This window comes from Hoplias malabaricus, chromosome 4, assembly GCF_029633855.1.
Source record: "Hoplias malabaricus isolate fHopMal1 chromosome 4, fHopMal1.hap1, whole genome shotgun sequence".
Classification (NCBI taxonomy): Eukaryota; Metazoa; Chordata; class Actinopteri; order Characiformes; family Erythrinidae; genus Hoplias; species Hoplias malabaricus.
Window position 1 is genome coordinate 3355016 of NC_089803.1, and position 17485 is coordinate 3372500.

At 48.4% G+C, this 17485-nt stretch overlaps 1 protein-coding gene across 3 annotated transcripts in view; it reads left to right on the plus strand.

The window, feature by feature from the left end:
- akap9 (A kinase (PRKA) anchor protein 9) overlaps positions 1–17485 on the plus strand; it is a 124150-nt gene that overhangs the window by 46067 nt on the left and 60598 nt on the right. For all 3 annotated transcript variants that reach the window (XM_066669879.1, XM_066669881.1, XM_066669880.1), the window contains 7 exons: positions 233–335; positions 2439–2491; positions 3498–3561; positions 4043–4256; positions 10014–10062; positions 11032–11124; positions 11940–12092. In XM_066669879.1, coding sequence (XP_066525976.1) covers positions 233–335; positions 2439–2491; positions 3498–3561; positions 4043–4256; positions 10014–10062; positions 11032–11124; positions 11940–12092 — 729 coding nt within the window. The remainder of the gene's footprint in view (positions 1–232; positions 336–2438; positions 2492–3497; positions 3562–4042; positions 4257–10013; positions 10063–11031; positions 11125–11939; positions 12093–17485) is intronic.

Genomic DNA, 17485 nt, shown 5'->3' on the forward strand with positions numbered 1-17485 from the left:
GTGGACTCTCTGAGTGAAGGCCAGTGAAATGTTTACCAACAGACAGCACAGTCCGCACCCTGTAACTCCCACTCTGAACACTGCCCCCTGCTGGTCCCTGACTGACATTTACACTGTGGCATGGTGTTTAACTACAGCAGATTATTATCTCTCTCTCTCTCTCTCTCTCTCTCTCTCTCTGTCTGTCTGTCTGTCTGTCTCTGTCTCTCTCTATCGCCCTTTCTCTCTGTAGGAGGAGTGTAGGTTGCAGATGGAAGCTCTGAGGATCAGTCTGAGTCAAATCCATGCTGCACAGCTGGAACTACTGAAGGAAAATCTGCACAAACAGGGTACAGGTGAGTGAGGCGGAGGTAGAGGTGAGTGAGGCGGAGGTAGAGGTGAGTGAGGCGGAGGTAGAGGTGAGTGAGGCGGAGGTAGAGGTGAGTGAGGGGGAGGTACAGGTGAGTGAGGCGGAGGTAGAGGTGAGTGAGGCGGAGGTAGAGGTGAGTGAGGGGGAGGTAGAGGTGAGTGAGGTTGAGGTAGAGGTGAGTGAGGGGGATGTACAGGTGAGTGAGGCGGAGGTAGAGGTGAGTGAGGCGGAGGTAGAGGTGAGTGAGGCGGAGGTAGAGGTGAGTGAGGCGGAGGTAGATGTGAGGGAGGCGGAGGTACAGGTTAGTGAGGACGGAGGTAGAGGTGAGTGAGGCGGAGGTAGAGGTGAGTGAGGACGGAGGTAGAGGTGAGTGAGGACGTAGGTAGAGGTGAGTGAGGGCGTAGGTAGAGGTGAGTGAGGGCGTAGGTAGAGGTGAGTGAGGACGTAGGTAGAGGTGAGTGAGGACGGAGGTAGAGGTGAGTGAGGCGGAGGTAGAGGTGAGTGAGGCGGAGGCGGAGGTAGAGGTGAGTGAGGTTGAGGTAGAGGTGAGTGAGGCGGAGGCAGAGGTAGAGGTGAGTGAGGTTGAGGTAGAGGTGAGTGAGGGGGAGGTAGAGGTGAGTGAGGCGGAGGTAGAGGTGAGTGAGGCGGAGGTAGAGGTGAGAGGCGGAGGTAGAGGTGAGTGAGGCGGAGGTAGAGGTGAGTGAGGCGGAGGTAGAGGTGAGTGAGGTTGAGGTAGAGGTGAGTGAGGCGGAGGTAGAGGTGAGTGAGGCGGAGGCGGTGGTAGAGGTGAGTGAGGTTGAGGTAGAGGTGAGTGAGGGGGAGGTAGAGGTGAGTGAGGGGGAGGTAGAGGTGAGTGAGGCGGAGGTAGATGTGAGTGAGGCGGAGGTAGAGGTGAGGGAGGCGGAGGTAGAGGTGAGGGAGGACGGAGGTGGAGGTGAGTGAGGCGGAGGTAGAGGTGAGTGAGGCGGAGGTAGAGGTGAGTGAGGATGTAGGTAGAGGTGAGTGAGGGCGTAGGTAGAGGTGAGTGAGGACGGAGGTAGAGGTGAGTGAGGACGGAGGTAGAGGTGAGTGAGGGCGGAGGTAGAGGTGAGTGAGGGCGGAGGTAGAGGTGAGTGAGGCGGAGGTAGAGGTGAGTGAGGTTGAGGTAGAGGTGAGTGAGGCGGAGGCGGAGGTAGAGGTGAGTGAGGCGGAGGTAGAGGTGAGTGAGGCGGAGGCGGAGGTAGAGGTGAGTGAGGTTGAGGTACAGGTGAGTGAGGGGAAGGTAGAGGTGAGTGAGGTTGAGGTACAGGTGAGTGAGGTTGAGGTAGAGGTGAGTGAGGCGGAGGTAGAGGTGAGTGAGGCGGAGGTAGAGGTGAGTGAGGCTGAGGTAGAGGTGAGTGAGGCGGAGGTAGAGGTGAGTGAGGGGGAGGTAGAGGTGAGTGAGGCGGAGGTAGAGGTGAGTGAGGCGGAGGCGGAGGTAGATGTGAGTGAGGTTGAGGTACAGGTGAGTGAGGGGAAGGTAGAGGTGAGTGAGGTTGAGGTACAGGTGAGTGAGGTTGAGGTACAGGTGAGTGAGTGAGTGAATGTACAGGTGAGTAAGTGAAGATGAAGGTACAGGTGACTAAGTGAAGGTAGAGTTACAGGTGAGTGAGTGAAGGTACAGGTGAATGAGTGAAGATGAAGGTACAGGTGAGTGAGGGGGAGGTACAGGTGAGTAAGTGAAGGTAGAGTTACAGGTGAGTGAGTGAATGTACAGGTGAGTAAGTGAAGATGAAGGTACAGGTGAGTGAGGGGGAGGTGCAGGTGACTAAGTGAAGGTAGAGTTACAGGTGAGTGAGTGAAGGTACAGGTGAGAGGGTGAGTGAGTGGGCGAATCTCCAGGTGAGAGGCGGTGCTATTCTGAGTTATCCGCAGGGCATTGTGTGATTGTTGTATATTTAATGGGGACAGTAAGGGAGGATGTCTCTTAATCATCTCTTATCTCTGTCTCTTTGAAGATGAAAGGATCAGGTTTAGAGATCAAAGCTTCAGTGAGCTCCACACACTTCCTCTTTAAAGGCCAGTGTAGTGTCCAGTGTGAGATTATTGACTGTGTTTATGGTTTTTTTAGTGTCCAGAGATGAGGCCGTCGAACAGAGATTTGACCAGGAACTTCAGGCTCAGGTGAAGACACACACACACACACACACACACACACACACACACACACACAGGTCCCATTCAGCTGTTGTAGGAAGGAAACACCAGCTGTTCTGTTATTCAGTAACAGCGCCCCCTGCAGTGTGGACCGTCTACCTGCGCACTACAATTTATCAGATCTAAAAGCACACACACACAGAGCACTTCTCATTGTGGACGTTACTATGACAACCACATCGCCAGAGTCCCGCAGAATATGACCCGCGTTTTCAGTCGACGCACTTGTCTCTTTAGTGACTGTAAAATGACAGCGCTCTCAGGGACATGTCCTTCTCGCCCCTTTTTAAAGGAGACGCATTATAAACAAACCCCGTGTTCCCATTAATGTGCGACTGTGGAGCCCACCCACACAGACACTGTTTCTATGTGAGAACGTGGGATAAAACGAGGCGTTCTGATTCTGCTCCACGTCTGACGTCAAGTGCAGAGACTTTAGAATGGCCCCGCCCCCTCGTCTGAGTCTGTCCAATCACAGCGCTGGACCCGCGTTTATGTGAGAGCACAAAGACGAGGTTAAACTCAGCAAAACAGACACAACGAGCGCGGAGAAATAAGAGCACTGAGTAAAAACGGAGAAGAAAGAGAACAGAGTGAAAACGGCTAAAAACCAGAGCTTCTGCTCCTCGCTCCTCACTGCTGTGCGCTCGGGGTCGGGGTGAACAGCGAGCGGCTCATTATCATTTAAAGGGACAGGTGCTCTGTTTAGACAGGGGGAGAACGCTGGGGTTTCCGTTTGTCGTGGCGTTGTGAGAACTGAGCCCTGGGTCTAAAAGTGTCCAGGAGCAGATTGAGGTAGTGATGCGGATCAGACACAGCAGACTGTTTTAATGACTGTAATAAACACGGCCCTCTCCTTCACCAGCTCACACATGAATATTTATATTCCTAATGTTTATATCTGTCTGAGTGTGTGGGTGCACCATATGTGATAAAGGCAATATGCTGCGTGTGTGTGTGTGTGTGTGTCCAGATGGTGTGTGATGATCAGACGGAAAGGAGTGTGAACATCCACATCCTCAGCGCCGCCGGAACGGGTAAATACCACAAGATAAACCACATTTACACTAAAATATACATTAATTCACTCAATAACATATACACCCATGACTGTAATATACAACAGTGATACAGTAGTAATGTGTATGTAGTCTTCTGCAGTGTGGTACACTCGTACTAGAGTTATATACATATATTCTACATACACTGTTCTTACATGTCGTTAAACATACCGTAATTACTCTGAAACACTCAGCACTGTCCAGTGCCCAGCCTCTTACAGCAGCTTTCCACTCCACCTTAAATGGCACAGCAGTTCGGTTCTGTTCCCCGATGACTCTCACTGAGTTGAATGGGATCTTGACCAGTAGATGGTGCTGGGGTGTAGCTAGGATGTTAGTCCCGGGTGGTTGCTAGGGGCTATAAATTACTTAAGCAGATATTTAGAGAATTAATAAAACTAAATATTTATAAACAGATGACCTTGTTAACTCTGTGTGTGTGTGTGTGTGTGTGTAGAGCTGAAAGGGGAGGAGCCTGAGCTTGACCGGAGGTTGATTCTGGAGTTCCGGGAGCAGCGGGAGCTCCAGGAGCAGCAGCACCAGCAGGAGCTCCAGAGACTGAGGAGTTATTACAGGCAGCAGGTGGAGGAGACGGAGGAACGGTTCCAAAACGAGATCGTTCTCCTGCAGAGCCGACTGGAGGAACTCTCTGGAACCAGCGCCGTCTACAGGTAACTGCAGAACTTTACCACAACACTGTAAGAGATCTTGGTGATTGATCCCAACTTGTTGCTTGTTTGTTTTTCTGTGTGGTTGCTATGGTGTCCCAGGTGGGTGCTAGATTGTTGCTAAGTGAATTGTGCTAGATTGTTGCTTTGAAGTCTCACCTCATGCCTTTGTGTTTCAAACTGTTACATATGGTATTCCAGGTAGGTGTTAGGTTGCTCCTAGGTGGTTGTTTTGATATCTTTTGGTTGTTGCTAGGGGTTGGTCATGGCATCCTACCTGCTTGAGTATTGTTAGGTGGTTGCTATGTAGATTCTGGTGGTTGCTTTGAACCCCATCACTCCAGAGAACACAGTTCCACTGTTCCACACACCAGAGGAACTCCATCGCTCCAGAGAACACAGTTCCACTGTTCCACACACCAGAGGAACCCCATCACTCCAGAGAACACAGTTCCACTGTTCCACACACCAGAGGAACCCCATCACTCCAGAGAACACAGTTCCACTGTTCCACACACCAGAGGAACTCCATCGCTCCAGAGAACACAGTTCCACTGTTCCACACACCAGAGGAACTCCATCGCTCCAGAGAACACAGTTCCACTGTTCCACACACCAGAGGAAACCCATCACTCCAGAGAACACAGATCCACTGTTCCACACACCAGAGGAACCCCATCGCTCCAGAGAACACAGTTCCACTGTTCCACACACCAGAGGAACCCCATCACTCCAGAGAACACAGTTCCACTGTTCCACACACCAGAGTAACCCCATCACTCCAGAGAACACAGTTCCACTCTTCCACACACCAGAGGAACTCCATCACTCCAGAGAACACAGTTCCACTGTTCCACACACAAGAGGAACCCCGTCACTCCAGTTCCACTGTTCCACACACAAGAGGAACCCCATCGCTCCAGAGAACACAGTTCCACTGTTCCACACACCAGAGGAACCCCATCGCTCCAGAGAACACAGTTCCACTGTTCCACACACCAGAGGAACCCCATCACTCCAGAGAACACAGTTCCACTGTTCCACACACCAGAGGAACCCCATCACTCCAGAGAACACAGTTCCACTGTTCCACACACCAGAGTAACCCCATCACTCCAGAGAACACAGTTCCACTCTTACACACACCAGAGGAGCTCCATCACTCCAGAGAACACAGTTCCACTGTTCCACACACAAGAGGAACCCCGTCACTCCAGTTCCACTGTTCCACACACAAGAGGAACCCCATCGCTCCAGAGAACACAGTTCCACTGTTCCACACACCAGAGGAACTCCATCACTCCAGAGAACACAGTTCCACTGTTCCACACACCAGAGGAACCCCATCACTCCAGAGAACACAGTTCCACTGTTCCACACACCAGAGGAACCCCATCACTCCAGAGAACACAGTTCCACTGTTCCACACACAAGAGGAACCCCGTCACTCCAGTTCCACTGTTCCACACACAAGAGGAACCCCATCGCTCCAGAGAACACAGTTCCACTGTTCCACACACAAGAGGAACCCCATCACTCCAGAGAACACAGTTCCACTGTTCCACACACCAGAGGAACCCCATCGCTCCAGAGAACACAGTTCCACTGTTCCACACACCAGAGGAACCCCATCGCTCCAGAGAACACAGTTCCACTGTTCCACACACCAGAGGAACCCCATCGCTCCAGAGAACACAGTCCCACTGTTCCACACACCAGAGGAACCCCATCACTCCAGAGAACACAGTTCCACTGTTCCACACACAAGAGGAACCCCATCGCTCCAGAGAACACAGTTCCACTGTTCCACACACAAGAGGAACCCCATCACTCCAGAGAAGACAGTTCCACTGTTCCACACACAAGAGGAACCCCATCGCTCCAGAGAACACAGTTGCACTGTTCCACACACCAGAGGAACCCCATCGCTCCAGAGAACACAGTTCCACTGTTCCACACACCAGAGGAACCCCATCACTCCAGAGAACACAGTTCCACTGTTCCACACACAAGAGGAACCCCATCGCTCCAGAGAACACAGTTCCACTGTTCCACACACAAGAGGAACCCCATCACTCCAGAGAAGACAGTTCCACTGTTCCACACACAAGAGGAACCCCATCGCTCCAGAGAACACAGTTGCACTGTTCCACACACCAGAGGAACCCCATCGCTCCAGAGAACACAGTTCCACTGTTCCACACACCAGAGGAACCCCATCGCTCCAGAGAACACAGTCCCACTGTTCCACACACCAGAGGAACCCCATCACTCCAGTGAACACAGTTCCACTGTTCCACACACCAGAGGAACCCCATCACTCCAGAGAACACAGTTCCACTGTTCCACACACAAGAGGAACCCCGTCACTCCAGTTCCACTGTTCCACACACAAGAGGAACCCCATCGCTCCAGAGAACACAGTTCCACTGTTCCACACACAAGAGGAACCCCATCACTCCAGAGAACACAGTTCCACTTTTCCACACACAAGAGGAACCCCATCACTCCAGAGAACACAGTTCCACTGTTCCACACACAAGAGGAACCCCGTCACTCCAGTTCCACTGTTCCACACACAAGAGGAACCCCATCACTCCAGTGAACACAGTTCCACTGTTCCACACACCAGAGGAACCCCATCACTCCAGAGAACACAGTTCCACTGTTCCACACACAAGAGGAACCCCGTCACTCCAGTTCCACTGTTCCACACACAAGAGGAACCCCATCACTCCAGTGAACACAGTTCCACTGTTCCACACACCAGAGGAACCCCATCACTCCAGAGAACACAGTTCCACTTTTCCACACACAAGAGGAACCCCATCACTCCAGAGAACACAGTTCCACTGTTCCACACACAAGAGGAACCCCGTCACTCCAGTTCCACTGTTCCACACACAAGAGGAACCCCATCACTCCAGTGAACACAGTTCCACTGTTCCACACACCAGAGGAACCCCATCACTCCAGAGAACACAGTTCCACTGTTCCACACACAAGAGGAACCCCATCGCTCCAGAGAACACAGTTCCACACACCAGAGGAACTCCATCACTCCAGAGAACACAGTTCCACTGCTCCACACACCAGAGGAACCCCATCACTCCAGAGAACACAGTTCCACTGTTCCACACACCAGAGGAACTCCATCACTCCAGAGAACACAGTTCCACTGTTCCACACACCAGAGGAACCCCATCACTCCAGAGAACACAGTTCCACTGTTCCACACACAAGAGGAACCCCGTCACTCCAGTTCCACTGTTCCACACACAAGAGGAACCCCATCACTCCAGAGAACACAGTTCCACTGTTCCACACACCAGAGGAACTCCATCACTCCAGAGAACACAGTTCCACTGTTCCACACACCAGAGGAACCCCATCACTCCAGAGAACACAGTTCCACTGTTCCACACACCAGAGGAACTCCATCACTCCAGAGAACACAGTTCCACTGTTCCACACACCAGAGGAACCCCATCACTCCAGAGAACACAGTTCCACTGTTCCACACATCAGAGGAACCCCATCACTCCAGAGAACACAGTTCCACTGTTCCACACACCAGAGGAACCCCATCACTCCAGAGAACACAGTTCCACTGTTCCACACACCAGAGGAACTCCATCACTCCAGAGAACACAGTTCCACTGTTCCACACACCAGAGGAACCCCATCACTCCAGAGAACACAGTTCCACTGTTCCACACACCAGAGGAACCCCATCACTCCAGTGAACACAGTTCCACTGTTCCACACACCAGAGGAACCCCATCACTCCAGAGAACACAGTTCCACTGTTCCACACACAAGAGGAACCCCATCGCTCCAGAGAACACAGTTCCACTGTTCCACACACAAGAGGAACCCCATCACTCCAGAGAACACAGTTCCACTGTTCCACACACAAGAGGAACCCCATCGCTCCAGAGAACACAGTTCCACACACCAGAGGAACCCCATCGCTCCAGAGAACACAGTTCCACTGTTCCACACACAAGAGGAACCCCATCACTCCAGAGAACACAGTTCCACTGTTCCACACACAAGAGGAACCCCATCGCTCCAGAGAACACAGTTCCACACACCAGAGGAACCCCATCGCTCCAGAGAACACAGTTCCACTGTTCCACACACAAGAGGAACCCCATCACTCCAGAGAACACAGTTCCACTGTTCCACACACCAGAGGAACTCCATCACTCCAGAGAACACAGTTCCACTGTTCCACACACCAGAGGAACCCCATCACTCCAGAGAACACAGTTCCACTGTTCCACACACCAGAGGAACCCCATCACTCCAGAGAACACAGTTCCACTGTTCCACACACCAGAAGAACCCCATCACTCCAGAGAACACAGTTCCACTGTTCCACACACCAGAGGAACCCCATCACTCCAGAGAACACAGTTCCACTGTTCCACACACCAGAGGAACCCCATCACTCCAGAGAACACAGTTTCACTGTTCCACACACCAGAGGAACCCCATCACTCCAGTGAACACAGTTCCACTGTTCCACACACCAGAGGAACCCCATCACTCCAGAGAACACAGTTCCACTGTTCCACACACAAGAGGAACCCCGTCACTCCAGTTCCACTGTTCCACACACAAGAGGAACCCCATCGCTCCAGAGAACACAGTTCCACTGTTCCACACACCAGAGGAACCCCATCGCTCCAGAGAACACAGTTCCACTGTTCCACACACCAGAGGAACCCCATCGCTCCAGAAAACACAGTTCCACTGTTCCACACACCAGAGGAACCCCATCGCTCCAGAGAACACAGTCCCACTGTTCCACACACCAGAGGAACCCCATCACTCCAGAGAACACAGTTCCACTGTTCCACACACCAGAGGAACCCCATCACTCCAGAGAACACAGTTTCACTGTTCCACACACCAGAGGAACCCCATCACTCCAGTGAACACAGTTCCACTGTTCCACACACCAGAGGAACCCCATCACTCCAGAGAACACAGTTCCACTGTTCCACACACAAGAGGAACCCCATCGCTCCAGAGAACACAGTTCCACTGTTCCACACACCAGAGGAACCCCATCGCTCCAGAGAACACAGTCCCACTGTTCCACACACCAGAGGAACTCCATCACTCCAGTTCCACTGAGACTCCTCTGGGGGTCTGTTGGTGTTGGGTGTGGGGGCTGGAGAGTGGTGTACAGCTTCTGAGGGGTTTATTATGTTTATTTCTGTGCATTAGAAGTTGTTACAGGTGAATATTGTTTATTGTTTGTTGTTTAGTTTGTTTAGAGTAGAATGTTTATTGTTGTTTGTTAGAAGCTGTTGTGTAGTTTGTTGATAGTGAATATTGTTTATTGTTTATTCTGTGTGGTAAATGTGTGTACACGGTGGTGTGTGCTGCCCCCTGCTGTCTGTAGGGAGCAGTGCAGGAGCCCTGTTTGTGTTAAAGAGTTAGAGACAGTTGTTTATTTGTTTACTGAGGGGTTGTTTACTGTAAACATGCGTGTACAGTGTGTAGGGTGTGAGGTTCTCAGTGTCCAGCATCAGTGAGTTGAGCATGTTGGGGTCAAACTGAACCAATCAGAGAACAGCACTCTGTAGCTCCACCCATTCTGTCCAGCTCCACCCACTGGGGGGTGACAGCTTGGGGGTCTGCTGACCAGGACTCACCATCATGGGTCTGGACAAGGAACGAGCCGGACCTCACACACACACACACACTGTCACTGTCCTAACGCTGTGTGTGTTTGTGTTGCAGTGTACAGAGGGTTTCCCCACCTGTCCACCAGGGGGCAGAACTTCTCCAGGTCAGTCCTCACATTTTCTCTGTGTTTGTGTTTGTTTGTGTGTGTGTGTGTGTGTGTGTGTGTGTTTGTATGTGTGTGTGCATATCTGGCCTTAAGCTATTAGCTGCCCCAGATCCCCACATCACTGGAGAGAGAGAGACAGACAGAGAGAGAGAGAGAGAGAGGAGAGAGAGAGAGAGAGAGAAAGAGAAAGAGGATAGAGAGAGAAAAGAGAGAGAGAAAGAGGATAGAGAGAGAGAAAAAAAGATACATAGAGAGAGAGAGGAAGTATTGTGTTTCTTCTTGTTCTCTGTAAATGAGTGTCGTTGAAAATCCAGAGCAGCGTGAAACACCCATCGCTCACACACCACTGAACACACACCGCTCTCTCCCTCTCCCCCTCTCTCTCCCGCGCTGTGTTCCTCGCTCCTCCCCTCTCGTTCCCTCATTTCCATCTCTGAGAGCGAGACAGTAGCGAGAGGGGGAGCGAGGGAGGGAGGGTATGACTTGGAGAAATAGAGAAGGGCATTGATAGAGAGATGGGGCATACAGAGAGAGAGGGGGAGAGAGAGAGAGGGAGGATGTATGTGTACAGAGACAGAGTGGTTTCTGAAGGAGAGATGAAGGCGGGCGAGTGAGAAGGTAAGGGGTTGAAGAGGATGGAGAGAGTGGGAGGGAGACAGAGGGATGGAGATGAGGAGAGAGAGAGCGAGGGATGAGGGGACAATGTGAAGCGGTAGTGTAGTGATGTGCTGAGGCTAATGTTGCTAACAGACTGGACTGTAATTAGCATGATGCTAACTGCACATGGAGCCCTGAGGCCTTTTATTTTTTTAAAACACTCAGAGAAAGAGTTTAATAAAGTACACTTTTATTTTATTATTCTTTTATCTGAATTTATCTTCATTTATTATTTCATCACTCAGTTCACTCTCTACAGCTATAACTATACATTCTCTCTCTCTCTCTCTCTCTCTCTCTCTCTCTCAGGATGAGGTGGAGAGAGTGAGGGAGAGAGTGAGTGAGGAGCGGGCGAGAGACACTGAGGATCTACAGAGACAGAGGGATGAGGACATCGCTAAGGTAACCTGTCTGCTATTATAGCTGAACCATGCTCTGTGATTGGCTGAGACCTTTTCTGTGTGTATGACTCCGCCTTACCTACCTGTAACCTAGCAACCGCAGCCAGCCCCTAAGGCAGTAACAGTGTATAAAAAAGGTCTAAAGTGAGCATTGTGAATGTTCTTTAAGGCACCAGTGTCTCCTCCTTTAAACTCTATGACCCCAGTGTATTCCCTGAGTTTAATGTAGTTTCAGTGGATTATGGCCTTTACTTCAGAACGAGCAGAAAACAGCACGAGGAGCAGCTGAGGTCTCGGGAGTTAGCTGTAAACTTACAGTTCCACCTTAAACAGTGAAGCCGTTATATTGTAGCAACTGAGGCTACTGCAACATTTAAGGTGGAAGGTTTTAACAAGAGTGAGGAGAGGGGGGTAATCTCTGATTGTGGAACTCTTCTGAAGGAGAATGAGGCTCTAAATGTAACTAAAGTCCAGCAGCTCCTCTGATATCACTGCAGACTGGTGCAGAGCTGCTACAGAGCAATCCATACGATACATTGTTACACTGTGCCAGGCCACTGTGGAGGCGCTTGGAGTTAAAATAGCAATGGTCTAGAGACACTTTAGCAACCACCTGGGAAACCATTGCTAATCACCTTAGCAACCACTTGGGATACGATAGCAACAGTCTAGCAACTACTTAAGAACCCACTGGCTCTGTCTCTTAGCAGCCACTCGGGACAACAGCAACAATGCCCTACAGCGAACTGCAGAAGCCCGTGTTTGTTTGTGTTTATTGTTTATAGTGTGTGTGTGTGTGTGTGTGTGTGTGTGTAGGTGATTGTACAGATGTGTGTGGAGTTTGCTCAGCAGACTGAACTGACCCGGATCAGCAGAGAATCTGAAAACCAGGAGAGAGAGAGACTTCAGGAGGAAATCAGATTCCTCCAAGAGAAGCTGGACACACTGGAGTCTCTCACACAGACTCAGGTGAACACACACACACACACACACACACACACAAACACAGTCACTTATATTAACCCTTTCCACACACATGAACACAGCTTTTCAGCAGTGAGGTGTTTCTGTACGCTAGCTGTTAGCATGCTGGCCTTGCCCCGCGGTGAGGGAGAAAACATCGCTGAACTCGGAGTTTAAACATAAACGAGTCCTCAGCTTTGTGTCTTTTAGCTTGTTTCTACTGGGTGTTGTTTTGTTGACAACATCGTGGACGGTTGTGATTGGTCACATTGCCTGTCTCTCAAATCTCTTTCTATTAAAGTAGGTGCTACGTCCTCCAACTGGGTCATTGTCATTCAAATCTGACAAAGCACCGCCTCCATGGTGTCATTGTGTCCACCGAGGAACCCCCCACTCCTCCTGGACCAGTTAAGGCTTTTCTCGTGTTTTCAGACAGTTTTCTGGGGTAACCCCTGTTAGCGCTTTTCCTCCAATGAGGAACCAGTATAGTTCCTGAACCAGAAAAGTTCCCAGCTGAAACCAAAGAAAAGTGTGTTCTTCAGCAGGAACTGTGATGCGTCCATCTGAGTCGAGATAAAGAAGCTCCAGAAAGAGCTCAGATTCTGAAATAAAGCGTGATAGTGCAGCGGTGGTGCTTTGGCTACTTTTCTCCACCGTAGGACGACTCAGAAATCTGCATCCATTACCAGAGTCATTCTGGTGGAAATGGGCTAATGGTGGTTCTGGTGGAGCTGAAGTGGGTGGAGCTCTGAGACGAACAGCAGCTCCTCAGTGGAGATCATTGATTGGCCTCAATCCAGTTTAATAACAAACACTGGGTCTTTATAATCCAGACTCTTTCTCTCTCTCACACACACACACACACACACACACACAGAGAAAGAGGGAGCTGTGAGATTGTTTATAAAGAGAGCTTCTTTACAGCCCCCACACTAAGCCTTTCTTTGTTATTAAACAATCATCTGATCAGAATTATTCTGATCCCCATCCCAACACCTGGAATGTGGTAGGAACACCAGGCATCATAGGGTCAACAAGACGGCACCATGATCCACACTGTCCACCTTCACCACCCTGTACTGGACGTTCCTGCACTACTGAGTCAACTCAGAACCAGTGTCCAATCTGATTCAGATCGGTCATTTGTGTGTGTGTGTGTATCATATCTGAGTTTGTAGTTACAGTGGTGTATCAGTCCTTCACTGTGTATTTACTGCTCCAGTTCACACCGAGTGTGTGAAGACCACTGACCCTTCAACTGTCAAACGAGCTCCTGTCTCAGGCCTGAGGAGGAGGAGGAGTGTGGGGGGGGGGAGCAGTTGATCTGTCATTCATCTCAGAACTATATACACGCACATCTACAGATTAACAACACACTGACCACCCACTATCCTCATTCAGGCCATGTCCCCCATTAGTCTGCCCTAATAACGTGTGGCCACAAATTAATGAGGGTAGAACGTGAGATAAACTAATCGTGACCAAAAGTTAGTCAGAGGAGAGGATGAGATAAGACTAAGTCATGCCCACAAGTTAGAGAGGGGAGAGAATGAGATATAACTAAGTTGTAACCACAAGTTAGAGAGGGGGGAGAATGAGATATAACTAAGTTGTAACCACAAGTTAGAAAGGGGGGAGAATGAGATATAACTAATTTGTAACCACAAGTTAGAGAGGGGAGAGAATGAGATATAACTAATTTGTAGCCACAAGTTAGAGAGGGGAGAGAAAGAGATATAACTAAGTTGTAACCACAAGTTAGAGAGGGGGGAGAATGAGATATAACTAATTTGTAACCACAAGTTAGAGAGGGGAGAGAAAGAGATATAACTAAGTTGTAACCACAAGTTAGAGAGGCAAGGCAAGGCAAGGCAAGTTTATTTATAGAGCACCTTTCATACAGAAGCAATTCAAAGTGCTTTACAGAAAAAGAAATTACATTAAAAGCCAGAGTAAAATCATAAATTCCAATAAGACAATTACATAAAAAGAGTAAAATGATTAAAATGATTAAAACAATTTAAAATGACAATAAATGAAAAGAAATAAAAGAAATAAAATGCCGTTACAGAAAAGTGCAGAATATTTTAAACTGAGCTGTAAGCCTGCTCAAACAGGAGTGTTTTAAGTCTTGATTTAAATGTGTCTAACGTTGGGGCACTTCTAATATTCTCAGACAGCTGGTTCCATTTAAAAGTGGCATAGTAGCTAAATGCTGCCTCTCCATGTTTAGTTTTGACCCGAGGCAGGACTAACTGACTAGTTCCTAAAGATCTGAGGTCTCTGCTCGGCTCATATCTCTGTAGCAGATCTGATAAATACGCTGGTCCTACCCCATTGAGACATTTATAAACCAGTAATAACACCTTAAAGTCTATTCTGTAACAGACTGGTATCCAGTGTAAGGATTTGAGGATGGGGGTGATATGATCTCTTCTTTTGCTCCGAGTGAGAACTCTGGCAGCTGCATTTTGAATCAGCTGAAGCTGTTTAATGGTCTTTTTTGGAAGTCCAGCTAAGAGACCATTACAGTAATCAATCCTGCTAGAAATAAAAGCATGGATAAGTTTCTCTAGGTCTGGTTTAGTCAGAAAATCTCTAATCTTACTGATGTTCTTAAGATGGTAAAATGCTGATCTAGTAACCGCTTTAATATGACTACTAAAACTGAGATCTGAGTCCATTGATACACCAAGGTTGCGAGCCAGTTCTTTAGATTTGAGGGCTCTCGAGTCCAGATACGTAGCCAATCTTTGTCTCTCAGTGCTGTTCCCAAATAGTATAATCTCAGTTTTATCTTTATTCAGCTGCAGAAAATTGTGTCCCATCCAGTTTGTGATGTGTTCAAGGCACTTGCTTAATAAGTCAACTGGGCCAGAGTCGTTTGGGGACAGGGCCATGTAAATCTGAGTATCATCTGCATAGCTGTGATAGGACAGCCCATAGTTCTGTAGAATCTGGCCAAGAGGAAGCATATATAAATTAAATAAAAGTGGACCAAGAATAGAGAGGGGGAGAGAATGAGATATAACTAATTTGTAACCACAAGTTAGAGAGGGGAGAGAATGAGATATAACTAATTTGTAACCACAAGTTAGAGAGGGGAGAGAATGAGATATAACTAATTTGTAACCACAAGTTAGAGAGGGGAGAGAATGAGAAATAACTAATTTGTAACCACAAGTTAGAGAGGGGGGAGAATGAGATATAACTAAATTGTAACCACAAGTTAGAGAGGGGGAAAAATGAGATATAACTAATTTGTAACCACAAGTTAGAGAGGGGAGAGAATGAGATATAACTAATTTGTAGCCACAAGTTAGAGAGGGGAGAGAAAGAGATATACCTAAGTTATAACCACAAGTTAGATAGGGGAGAGAATGAGATATAACTACGTTGTAACCACAAATTAGAGAGGGGAGAAAATGAGATATAACTAAGTCACTCCCACAAGTTAGAGAGGGGAGAAAATGAGATATAACTAAGTCACTCCCACAAGTTAGAGAGGGGAGAGAATGAGATATAACTAATTTGTAGCCACAAGTTAGAGAGGGGACAGAATGAGATATAACTAAGTTGTAACCACAAGTTAGAGAGGGGAGAGAATGAGATATAACTAAGTTGTAACCACAAGTTATAGAGTGGAGAGAATGAGAAATAATTAAGTCATAGCAACAAACTTGTGATCACAACTTTTTATCTCATTCTCTGTATCCTCATTTACTTGTGACCAAAAGTTGATGAGGGGAGAGAATGATGTACAACTAAGCCATGGCCACAACTTGGAGAGGGGAGAGAATGAGATTTAAGTGGGAGTTAGTGTTCTCCTGTGAGCGTGTAGAGCAGTGAGGGTGTCAGAGGGACATTACAGAGCTGAAAACTGAATCGTGGGGAGAAATCTGTGTAAAGTTTCTTCAGTCGAGGTGGTGGAATGAGGAGGTTTTGTTGTGGCCACAGGTTTGTAAGTTGTGAGGATAGGATCAGTCCAGAGAGGACCAGAGTTGACCTGGTCAATGTAGATCAGCAGAATATCAGAGAAGGTTTAACTCCCACCACTCCGTCCTCAGCAGGACACCAGCCCTGAAGACCAGGAGGGTCCACACTGGGCTGAGCATGAGGAGGAGGAAGAGGTCAGTGAGGGAGAACACAAGCATCAGGAAGATGAAGATCAGGAGCATAAGGTCAGAGTTGATGGACCTGAAGGAGAATGTGGAGACCTTCAAGTGCGTCGAGATTCAGATCAATGTAAAGATGAAGATAGAACCCTGAGTTCCTTCACCAGTGGAGAGGATGAGGAAGATCATGATGAAACTGGAGAAAATGGAGAGAAAGTCTATGACAGAAAAGGCTCTGGACCTCCCAGTGAAGGTTCTAGAAAAGTCCATGGAGGAGATAAAAGAAAGAACAAAGGACAAAAAGGAGATCACACACAATGTTCTGGAGATCAGAGACGAGGTTCACAGGATCACAAAGATGATTCTGGAAATTATTACAAAGAAACATCTAGAGAAGATCAAAAAGAATGCTGTAGAGGAGATCAAAGAGATGATTCTGGAAGACATCAAAGGGAAGATTCCATAGGAGATCAAAAAGAATGCTGTAGAGGAGATCAAAGAGATGATTCCATAGGAGATCCAAAAGAAGAGTTTGTTGACCATGTAAAAGATTTTGGAGGAGATTCTAGAGTTAATACTAGAATTGAGGTGTCTGGGAACGATCAGAGGAAAAAATCTGGAGAAGTCCTCAAAGAAGGTTCTAGAGACCCCCCCAGAGGAGGTTCTGTAGCGATGTCTAAATCTCATGAGGAAGATGACGATGAAGATGATGAGGATGAGGAAGATGTCGGCGGTGTGGATGAGGCTCGGGCACTGTTAGCTCAGCTCAAGTATAAATTGGCTCTCCAGGCTGAAGAGCACGCTCTGGTTCTAGAGGAACTCAGATCTTCTCATATTCTCCAGGTGGAACGTAACCAAGATCAGCTGACCCAGCTGACCGCCCACTTACATTTCCTCTCCACTCACCTGGAGCAGGTACACCTGTTCTAGAGCCACTAGAACCTGTAGAAGAGAAAACCACACCCTTTCTAGAGTACATAGTGAGCCCCTGGAGGAACAGAGAACACCTGTTCTAGAGTAGTGAATTCTTTTGTTTTTTGTGGAAAAACATTTAGATGTGTTCTCAAGAGAATCTCGTGCACATGTCCTCTCCTCTGGAGCAGGTCCATGTTTAGAACAGCACACAGATTACCTAGAACCCTTAAAATAAAATGGTTAAACTGATCTAGAGTAGCTAGAACCTGTAGAGGATTAGGGTAGACCTGTTCTAGAATAGGTAGAACCTCAGGAAACACAATATGGAGCCCTGGAGCTCTGGAAAATAAGTGTGTTCTAGGCCTGTTC